This window comes from Populus alba, chromosome 19 (genome assembly GCF_005239225.2).
Source record: "Populus alba chromosome 19, ASM523922v2, whole genome shotgun sequence".
NCBI lineage: Eukaryota > Viridiplantae > Streptophyta > Magnoliopsida > Malpighiales > Salicaceae > Populus > Populus alba.
The window spans coordinates 13995509-14006860 of record NC_133302.1 but is presented as its reverse complement, the minus strand read 5'-3'; the positions used below and the strand labels follow the sequence as shown (position 1 = coordinate 14006860).

The window sequence follows — 11352 nt, the reverse complement described above, 5'->3', positions numbered from 1 at the left end:
TATGAAACAAAATGAAAAAAAAAAAAGAGAAACCCAAGAATGATTGACCTATACACCACTATATATGCATCCATACCTTAGCCTTGGCACGCATGGAGAGAGAGGGGGGCTGGAAAAATACTAGCAAAAAAATCAATCCCCTTTTCTCTTCCTTTTTCCAGCCTAAAACTAGTGTAGTGTCATTAATCTTCTATTGTGTCTTATTATCAAACATGAGCCAACTCGTCCAAGATTGTTTGGCCATGAGTTTTTAGACATCGCTATGATGACGTCAATTGAATCCTCAAAGATATCCCATGCACCACGAGCAGCTTTCAGGTGGGCTATCTAATATGCTACTCGTGCCTTTTCATCGATTCATGTTAGTTTTGTATTTTATGTAATTGAGTTCTTGGTTGTATCAATTTTAGTGGCTGTTTATTCCTTAAACTTTTAATTTCTTTGATTTAAACTTCATTGGGTAATAAGTAATTTTTTGAATCCATGTGCATTTGTGAACATTTCTTTCTCTATAGTTAAAAAATATTATAACACTTGATTTTGATCTTGTTTGTTTTTGCAATTGAAAAATATTTTTTGTAAAAATTTGAATTTTTTTGTTACAAATTAATTTTTTTTAGGTATTTTTAGATTATTTTAATATACTATATAGAAATTAAATTTTTTCAAAATAAAAAATATTATTTAAAACATTTTTAAATAAAATATAAAATGCTATCTCAAACAATATCTTTATCCTTGTTGTTTGGAAGCTACTAAAAAAAATCTTTGGTCAATGATGATGCTGACAATAGCCTACTTTTTTTTTTTTTTTTACACGTGAAATCCAAAATAGGCTGGCTTATCCATTCACTAAGATATGCCATTTTGCACGTTTAATTTACTTATAATTTTTTTTTTTTTGGTAACCTGTCCGGGCCAGCTTACGCGCACCACGACTATTTCCCGGGCCCACTGAACATTGCTTTTTGCTGTTGACGAATGGGCTATCAAGTGTTATAATTTGCCTTGTCTCATGATTGCTTAAATTGAATCTATCTAAAGTTTGATCGAGTCGAGTCTAGATCTAGTTTCTGAGACCGACACGAATCCGACGAAGAGGCTTTTATTTATAACTAATATTATCTTGTTTCTAGTCCTAAGTTATGTTAATATTATTTAAAAAAACTTATTTTCCTACGGTTGGCTGATTGACCGGGCTTTGCAATGGTGATTAAGGATTTCAACAAATTGAGAGAGGAGGAAAACACCGAGATGGATCTAAACGAGGAAAACAAAGAGAAAAGTCAAAAGTCAAGTCTTTCTATATAAACTTGAACCAGGAAAACAAAAACAGAAAGGAAAAGATGTGTGGGATCTTCGCGTATTTGAATTACAACGTCAATAGGGAGAGGAGATTTATTCTCCAAATTCTCTTCAACGGACTTAGGCGTCTTGAATATAGAGGATATGATTCCGCCGGGGTTTCCATTGATCACAACAAACCTCTTGTTTTCCGTCAGGAAGGAAACATCGAATCCCTTGTCAAATCTGTCTATCAAGGTAACCAATTCTCCATCTCTCTCTCTTCTTTTGATTGATTTACGAGAGACCCTTGATCTAATTTGATCATGGAATGGATTTAGAAAGAGACGTGCACTTTATTTATGATTTTTGCGGAAAACCCAGTTCGGAGCTTGTACCCACCCACCCGTATTGAGTCAACTGGGTCGGGTGAATTCGAGAAAGAAGGAAGTCATATTATGTTTTATTTCCTAAAAATGGGTTTAACCAGCTTGCCAACTGCATACGCATGCACATGATGGACTGCTCTACTTTACTAGCCAAAATTCTCAAAGCAACTCATTGTTTTAATCTTTTGTATTTCCAGAGGCTGATGCCATGGGTTTAGATTTGGAAGAATCCTTTTGTGTCCATGCTGGAATAGCACACACCCGCTGGGCTACTCATGGAGAGCCTGCTCCAAGGAATAGCCATCCACAAACATCTGGTGATGGAAATGAATTCCTTGTTGTTCACAATGGCGTCATAACTAATTATCAGGTTTGCTTAAGCCTTCACCACCAGATATTGTTTCTTTCCTCACCATCACCCACAATGGTGATGTACCTCTCTAGATTACAGTGGAAATGATATCTTTGTAATGATATTGATGTAAGTTGAAGTTACATAAACACTTATAACTTATGTAAGTTATTTGTAGAGATATTTGTAGGAAGCCTCCTCGGTAAGGGTACGAGTTGTTGTTATGTGATCAGGCTGATAAAGCTGTGTCATATTTTCGGCTTGCACATTATGTCCGCTTTTCTCTGTTTCTCATTGCTTACGTAAGAAATACATGTATAATGTTATGCATCAAGCTCTGATAAATTTGATGCCCATGTCAAAAGCTTTCATTTATACACCCTCTTAAGTTGGCAGCGGTTTTGTATATTTCAGTCGAGTAATTAACTTTTGTGGTCGGTATCCTTGGTGAGAAACTATAGACTTGTTTCAGATAGTCTAGGATTTGTTAGTCTCGAGTTTCATTTACTTTCTCCTAAAGCGTTATTTGCTCAAATGACCAGTCTTAGTCTTCTAGCAGGCTTTCTTCGTAGTATTTGCACATATGGTCCTATTTTTTAACTTATAATTAATGTTTAGGCTGCTTTGGGACTAGCTTGGAAGAGTGGAAACCCTTTTCTATAGCTAACCCACTTTCTTTCAGATGTATACGATTGTTCTGATATGTCTGTTCCTCCCCCTGGTTTCTTGTTCGTTTTGTGTTTTTCATGATAGCTTTCCTGTAAATTGTGTCAAAACGTGCAGACAATGTGGATGAAGTAATGAGGAGGTAAATTGTTACTGGCAAAACTGGTGGTGGTGTTGATTGAGATCATAAGGTAGCGGGTGTTCAGTCATTGTGTTAGTCTTAGCATTGCTTGTGTGCAATGGATACATTGCTGGAGGCGTAGGCAAGACTGAGTGATTGTTGACTAGTTATGAACCTCACAATTGTTGGCTGATGGTGGAGTATGGTGCTAGGCAAAGAAATAACTGTAGTGTTGTTAGTGGTTTTGCAGTGGTATCAATTTCCCCCCCCCCCTTTACACCCTTTTATTTGGTGACTGGAACGTGAGGTTGGCTGGACAAGACGTAGTTGTATTAGTGTTAACAGTGGCACAGTTGATAGGACTGTTGGTGGTGATGGCAATGGTGATGTGAATTAAGTGGAGGAAATCACAAAAGTTCTTACTTTGTGAACTCTCTCTCTCTCTCTCTCTCACCTGAAAACTGCCAATAAATCTTTCTCAAACATTCTGTTATGTTTTTTTTTTTCTTTTCATTTCCTGTTGCCAATTATCGCTAGTGCTTAATACATGATGCTAGCAATTATATTTGAATATTTTGAGGATAGAATCACTGTTTAGAAACTTAGCTGAGTTCTGCAGTATAAGAACAAGAAGGTTTACTTGTTTGTTTGTAATTCGGTCTGTTTAGAATTTTATTTCATATTTAGTTTAAAATACTAGGTTTTCTTGGTGTCTATATAAAGACCATATACTTTGTAGGAGGGAATGATGATGATGCATTAAAACTCAGAATTGAGTCTTTTTTCTTCCTTTTATTTGAACTCTCTCCTACAGGGTTTTCTGTCAAATCATTCAGCCCTTAAGATAGGGATTTACCCTCTTCTATAGGGTTTTCTTCTGTTGGGATTTAGCCTTTCTTTAGTGTTTTCTTTTTACTTGCTCTACCTTTCCCTCTCTTATAGGGGATTTGGCTTCTTTTATCTTTGTTCTTACCCTGTCCTACTTCACTGAGTCAAGAGCTCAACGACTACTGGATTTTTCAGGTTGTATCTTGTAGATTGTACCAAAAAAAAAAATACCGGTGCTTCCTTATAACATCTTAGATGAAATTAGCCATTCTAATTACTGCTTTCTGGCTCTCTGTTTTGCTACTCCATCCTTTCCTGTACTTTGAAATTTCATAGCTCATTTCATTTTTTTAACCATATAAATGTGCTACATGATTACTTATATGCTTTGAAGTGGGCAGTATTTTTAATACCAGTAAAATCATACTGATTTCTTACTTCACTATTAAAATCTTCAGGTGTTAAGGGAAACACTTATTCGACATGGGTTCACCTTTGACTCTGAAACCGACACAGAAGTAATACCGAAGCTTGCAAAATTTGTCTTTGACAAAGCAAATGAAGGAGAAGGTAGTTTTCATTTTGTGAATATTTATCAAACAAGGCTAATACTTTGTTAATGCAATTTACTTAAAGGAAGTGAGGTACCAGAATCCTTTTCACACAAACTGCTCAGAGGATGTGAAAGTCCTATTAATATAGTTGCTATAACCTATAGTAACCTGAAACAAGATCTCTCTGTTGTAGTGGAGCATAACTGTATAGAATTATGATTCTTCATAGTTGTGTGAATGGTATTGCCTGCAAGAGCATCGTAGTGATAGCTTGTAATTTCTACTAATTCAAATGATGTAGTATCAAAACAGAAGAATGTTTAATCCTTCCCGTTAATACAGCATGTCTGAAAAATCTATTATTTGTTGCCAACAATTTTCATGGACATGAATATGATTTTACATTGTAGTTGGTGATGGGGCTATTCTATATTGTTTGTTGTGCTTTATTTATTCATTAAGGCCTATCATCTCCCAAGGCATTGTAGTATTGCTGCATGCCATCCAGAGTACACAACAATTAGATGAAAGTCAAACTTTCTCTGAAAGTTTTTGTAGAATTGATTTGATTGCATCTTGTTACTTATGACAATGATTTTTAGGAAATTGATTTCATGTTTCTCTGAAAAAGCTTTGCGACATTTATAGTTCTTCAGAAGCGAAATTTAAGGTGACATTAAAGTACTCAGTTCCATTTTGTGTTTCAGGTTCTCATACTGTCACATTTAGTGAAGTTGTGCTTGAAGTCATGAGGCATCTTGAAGGAGCCTATGCCCTCATTTTTAAGAGCCCACATTATCCAAATGAGTTAATTGCATGCAAACGTGGAAGTCCATTGCTCTTGGGTGTTAAAGTAAGTTTGTTGATGAAGTATACAAGCTTCTAACAGCACTAGTTTCTCCCTAGAAATTTGAATCTATAAGTTCTTGGGTACAAATGTTTTTTTACCGGTTCTGGTTAGTACTCTGAAAAATTTGGGTTAAAGCCATGATTTAAAAAAAATATGTAACTATTCACTTTGAGAATTGTTTTCTTCATTTTTCTTCCTAATATACATATTGATTGGTTGTCCATAGCCATTCTTTTGGTTGGATAATCTGTGAAACATGTGCATTTGGGAGTTAGTTCATGTGCTCTTGCTTTAAGACAACTTATAGGGGCTCAATTCTGGTATCAAAATTTGTTCATGTAATGAAAAACTGAGGATGTACGTTGTCTTGAAGTTGGAATTTGACTAGCCTTTGTTTTATAGATTTTGCATTCAGAAAACTGCATTCATGGTTTTCCGTTTATTTTTTATTTTTTTTATCTGACCTTTAGGATTGCTATTCTGCTTTACAAATTTGGCTCATTAGAAATACAAATGTAAAGCTGGAAAATTATGTTTGTTTATTTTGTGAAAACATAAATTTGTGTCCACCATACTTTAAGGTTTCCTATATCCTGTATTGTACATACTCAGGTGATGATGACATAAATTAGATGATATCAAGGACTGTGCTGCAAGATATATGCCTGCATTGCAAGCTGTAATTAAGATTGTTTGCTTGTCTTGCTTCTCATGGTATTGAGCGTAAGAATAGCAAGTTAACACTGTTACAGATTGCTTTCCCCCCCCTTTATTCTTAGTGCAGCCACTAGTCTGTTAGGAAGTGATGCCTGTGCTTTGACTTTAAAGTATTAATAAGCATGAAAAAATAACAACTTATAATTGAAAGCTTATGCTGGCTGATTAGTTGATGGTTTACTCTTCATGATGGATCAGAAAGTTTGGATTATTGGCATTACTATATCTTGTCCCATGTTTGTATCAGCTTCATGCTTCTGTTAATATTAGCTTACAGTTGGGCTTCTATCAGGAATTAAATGAAGAGTTTAACAGTGGACCAACATTTCATGATTCTAAATTCCTCTCAAATAATGACCATCCAAAAGAGCTGTTTCTGTCCAGTGATGCTCATGCTATTGTTGAGCACACAAAAAAGGTCTTGGTGATTGAGGATGGTGAAGTAGTTCATCTTAAGGTACTCCTTTGTCTTTGTTAATTTTAATTCTCTTGTTATGTTATGTTTTCCTCATATTTTCTCTCTTTTTTTGGTCGATATCTTTTGCCCTTCATAATACTGATCTTAAGATATTCTTCTTTGTCTTCTTCTTGTTTTTTTTGGGTTAACATATTCTTGCAGATGAATGCTTAATTGACTTTGCAAGATGAAAATCTTACAAGTTCAAGTAATTGATTATGTGCCTGACAAGAGAATTAGTACTTTCAATATCACCTCATTTCTTCACGTTTATACATAAAAAATGTGCTTTACTGTTATGTTGTCAGATTCAATAGTGCCTTTCATAACGATGCCTACTGCAGTTCCAACTTTGTCATTAATTTTATTAGATATATGATGGCTTATAGAGCTGTTTAACTCAAGTTAACAGTTAACTTGAGACTGTTATGGTTTTCAATACCTATATTAGATCACCTATATATTTTTGGAGCAGGTGCTTTCGATGAAGGAGTATTTATGATGACATTAGCAATGCCATTGATTGCTTTTTTCTTACTCCTAACTGTTTGTCTCCTTAACTTTCCCCCCTCTTTCTCTTTCCTCCCTGACTTTGTGGTTATTTTATTGTATTAATACACCCTTGAAACTGAGAATTATGGGTGGTAGTTGCAAATGGAAATTGTGCATGGAACCTAGTTCAAATCCCACACCGGAAAGCTGAGTAGAGTTATTGGCCCATGCAGGGAGGATTTAAGATCCATATTCTGTGGAGCTTTTTGATGATAGGCTCAATAGAAATGGGTAAAAGTGGATAAGACCTCATATTTTTTGTGCACACTCTCTGACCTTAGTTTACACAAATTTGGTCAAGTCAGACAAGGCTTTATATTGATCATAGTTTGGGTCGGGAAGAATAGCAGAGAACAGTTATTTTTTCAAAGATGGTTTTGTTTTTCGTAGTAGATGTAAATTTCAGACGCTCATTGCCTTTATTATTGCCCATACTTTTCATTCTTCATTTAATTATGGTCTGATAACCACTGGGTAGCAAAGGAGCCTTGTAAGAAGGACAAGATCTTTTTGGTCATGTTTTACAGAGCTCATCTTTCATCTATTCAGAAGATTAGATATTGTGGCCTTATGGTTGAGTTTGTGGTATATATGGTACCTGGAATCATGGTCTCCTTTTTATTTCTCCTTTCGTGTTTGTTCCAGCACATCAAAGGATCTCGTTTGGTTTTCATATGATGGGGTTTTTTCTTAGTAGGACAGGGTAGTTGTTTCCCTTCTTGTTGCTGCATGATATTCATCAACAAGGTCTACGTCTTTGAAAATCTTTTATACCATGATTTATTCATCATCTATCTATTTGAAAAGAATGAAAGACAAGGCCGTTTACACTTTTAGATGTAGGTCATCGAAACTTTGACCAATAACCAATTTAATTTTGTTGCTTTACCCTTTCTCTGCATTAGGCTGTCCTCTTTAAGTTGGAGTGCATTATTTTTATTCTTTCTGCTTTTAACTCATCCACATAAAAACTTGGTGTACATATATCAAGTGATAGATATATGAGGCCCCAGTTAAGGATATGGGAGATAAAAGAGTCAGCTTCATGCGGATAGTTTGTAAAAGATGCTATCAACCTTTCAACCTCTTAATCAATGCATGCCCTTCTGCTTCGTTCATCATTTAATCAGGACAAATTTCGAAGCATTGAACATCCAGTTAGTAAACAATTCTTTGTTCATTCACCAACACCCTTAAAACTCTGTTACTTCATCAAAGCCCTTTTTAGAACCAAGTTGATTTGAGGCAGAATGCTCCCTGTTTCCTCAAAAAAATCAATTCAGCTTTTATTCAAATATTCATTTCTAGATTAGATATGCTTTGGTGATGCTGCAAATACATAATTTACTGGAGTGTACTTGGCAATAATATGCATGTGTCTTTGGAATGTAGAGTCATGACTTGGTACTTTCTTCTTTAAAAATGTCTCTACTTTTTCCTTGAGATACGCAATTACTTACTGTGTAACTAATAGGTCAAAATAACCAATATATGCTGGAAAATTGACTCCTGGATTCATTACAATCTCATTAAGTAGTCCTGTTATAGTGCCAATTTCTTTTTGTAACCTGCAATGTTGATAATTGTCCCAGGATGGAAATGTGTCAATCCTGAAGTTTGACAATGACAAGGGAAGACATGGAGGCTCCCACTCTAGACCTGCATCAGTGCAACGTGCATTATCTGTTCTTGAGATGGAAGTTGAACAAATAAACAAAGGAAACTATGAGCATTACATGCAGAAAGAAATCCATGAACAGCCAGAATCTCTAAAAACCACCATGAGTGGGAGGCTTATACGTGGAGGCTCCTGCAAAGCCAAGACTGTTCTTTTAGGTGGACTCAAGGATCACTTTAAAACAATTAGAAGGAGTCGACGTATTGTTTTCATTGGTTGTGGTACAAGCTATAATGCTGCTCTAGCTGCTAGACCCATCCTGGAAGAACTTTCTGGTGAGTCTTGTTTGGCACAGTAAATTTTGAAAATCATAATCTTGTTTGTACTGCTTATTTTTTCAATTTTCCTGGTTTGCTGCATATAAAAACATAGGTGTCCCTGTCACTATGGAAATTGCAAGTGATCTGTTGGATCGTCAAGGTCCTATATACAGAGAAGATACAGCAGTCTTTGTCAGCCAGTCTGGTGAAACTGCAGATACATTACATGCGTTGGAATATGCTTTAGAAAATGGTGCATTGTGTGTGGGCATAACAAACACTGTTGGCAGTGCAATAGCTAGGCATACACATTGTGGTGTTCATATAAATGCTGGCGCTGAAATAGGCGTGGCAAGCACCAAGGTGATGGCTTTGAATTTATTTGTTTTTGTTCATCTCATTTACTATCAGTGCCTAACCATGTTATCACTGTTATCAACAGGCATACACAAGTCAGATAGTAGTGATGGCCATGTTAGCCCTAGCAATCGGAGGTGATGCAATTTCTAGTCAAACAAGAAGAGAGGCTATAATAGATGGTCTATTCGACTTGCCAAGTAAGTTTCTGATTTTTATGTTCATTTGTTTTCCACATATTGTCATAGTCTACCCTTTTGCGTCCCAAACTATATATTCAAGTCTTGATTTTTTGCAGACAAGGTCAGGGAGGTCCTGAAGCTTGACCAGGAAATGAAGGATCTTGCAAAACTTTTGATTGCGGAGCAGTCTCTTCTTGTGTTTGGGAGAGGATACAACTATGCAACGGCTTTGGAGGGTGCCTTAAAGGTTAAGGAAGTAGCACTTATGCACAGTGAAGGAATGCTTGCTGGTGAAATGAAACATGGTCCCTTGGCACTAGTTGATGAGAATCTTACTATTATTGTCATTGCTACTCGTGATTCCTGCTTCAGGTTTGTTGTTTTGTACGTATTGAATGCCTTCCTCATCAAATATTTTTCATGTGTTTGATATTGACTCCTTTTAGTGGTCTGACAGCAAGCAACAGTCAGTCATTCAGCAACTTCATGCCCGCAAAGGTCGCTTAATAGTCATGTGTTCAAAAGGTGATGCTGTGTCTGCATGCCCTGGAGGATTTGGTAGAGTAATTGAAGTTCCACAGGTTGAGGATTGTCTTCAACCTGTAATTAATATAGTTCCATTGCAGGTATTCCTACTACCGTTGGCATTTGTTCATAAATGAATGTATACATGTGCATGCATGTTCGTGTGTTTGATTAGGAATAATCAGTCCACTTTAATTCAGAATAATCAGTAGCTAAATTCACTGACTTGTCATTTAGTATACTGTGCAAGGGCATCTCACGTCAAGTAGTATTTATATCCTAGCCATTCAATCTGTGGCTCCAAGGGCGGGCCGTATCACCTTTGCACGTAGATGGACAGAAACAGCATGATGCCTGTGCTTCTATCATTCGCCATGGCTTGCTTAGGTTGATTTATGTGCCAAATGCTATCTTAATTCAGAACTTCCTTTAGAAAATCAGTATCGTCAAATGATGGTCATGAATGCATGTTTTTGTGATGCATGAAAGTATATATGATGCAAGAACCTAATATTTTCTTTTTTTCCTTTCATTCATAACAATCCATATGCTCTCCTTTACAAATCTGTCAGATCTTGTCTATTTGCATTAAGCATTACCAGATGCGTCAGCAAACCTGACTTCCCTTTGTTGGTGCAGTTACTGGCATATCATCTGACTGTTCTAAGGGGTTACAATGTTGACCAGCCACGCAATCTGGCGAAGAGCGTGACGACACAGTAAAGGTAGTGGCTGAAAACCTTCTCGTTTAGTCATTGTTCTCTTGTAAAAATGTGATGCTGACAATGGCCGACAAATCAAAAGATTCAATTCATCGTAAAACCCCTTTCTGGAATCTCGTGGATGGGTGTGCTGTGTGCAACAAATGAAAAACACATTTTAAAAGATAATTATCATACTAGCTAGATATTACTAAATATAGGAGAAATGATAATTTATTAAACAAAATGTCTACCAAGGGCTGTATTCAAACTTGACAGGGCGTATTTTCCTTTTTGTAGGAGCGTTTCAGGGACATCTCCTTCACGTCGGGACAAAGGGGGAGAGCTCTCAACATGTTTTGAAAAGAAAGAAAGAAGAGAGAAAAAGCAACATGACGGCTTGGACATAAAACTTAAGACATGATTAAAAGAGTGGAAAGAGATTTGATTGATTTGCCTCGTCCCCTATGCCATCCATCGAACATCTTATTTTGGAAGCATGCTCTAACACACCTATTTCTTCAACATTATCTTATATTGAAATTTAATTTTAATTATATTGGAACCTTATTTTAATTAGAAAGAATTAGGTGTAAGATTCGAAACTTTAAACCATTTTATCAATGAGTGGTAAACTATTTAGATATAATTTTATATTAATTTTTAACATGACTCGAAAAAAAAAAAACTTTAAATTTAAGCTAATGAAAATGGGGTAAATCTCGGTCAAGGTGGGTCAACTGACAAAAATCGGAATCTTTCTTTACTCGATGTTGTGGCCTCTTCCTTCTATTTGGTAGTTTGTTAAGCACTCAATAATCACTATGATAGGATCTACCTTCTATGATTTGAAATGAAATGGTTCATACTATAAATATT

At 35.9% G+C, this 11352-nt stretch overlaps 1 protein-coding gene across 4 annotated transcripts; it reads left to right on the top strand.

The window, feature by feature from the left end:
• Window positions 1-1013: 1013 nt before the first annotated feature.
• Window positions 1014-11030, top strand: LOC118028909 (glutamine--fructose-6-phosphate aminotransferase [isomerizing] 1). Of its 4 annotated transcripts, none has more exons than XM_073406920.1 (12): window positions 1016-1542; window positions 1871-2043; window positions 4099-4210; window positions 4902-5047; window positions 6039-6218; window positions 8363-8723; window positions 8821-9071; window positions 9151-9265; window positions 9364-9619; window positions 9705-9873; window positions 10412-10500; window positions 10777-11030. In XM_073406920.1, the coding sequence occupies exons 1-11, from the start codon at window positions 1347-1349 to the stop codon at window positions 10493-10495; spliced, it is 2043 nt and encodes a 680-aa protein (XP_073263021.1). In that variant the 5' UTR covers window positions 1016-1346; the 3' UTR covers window positions 10496-10500; window positions 10777-11030. The 4 variants fall into 4 exon arrangements, 3 of the variants coding, with proteins under 3 accessions (XP_073263021.1, XP_034888553.1, XP_034888554.1); XM_035032662.2 differs by having other exon boundaries at window positions 1017-1542; window positions 10412-10497; window positions 10774-11030; XM_035032663.2 differs by having other exon boundaries at window positions 1019-1542; window positions 6054-6218; window positions 10412-10497; window positions 10774-11030.
• Window positions 11031-11352: the final 322 nt, after the last annotated feature.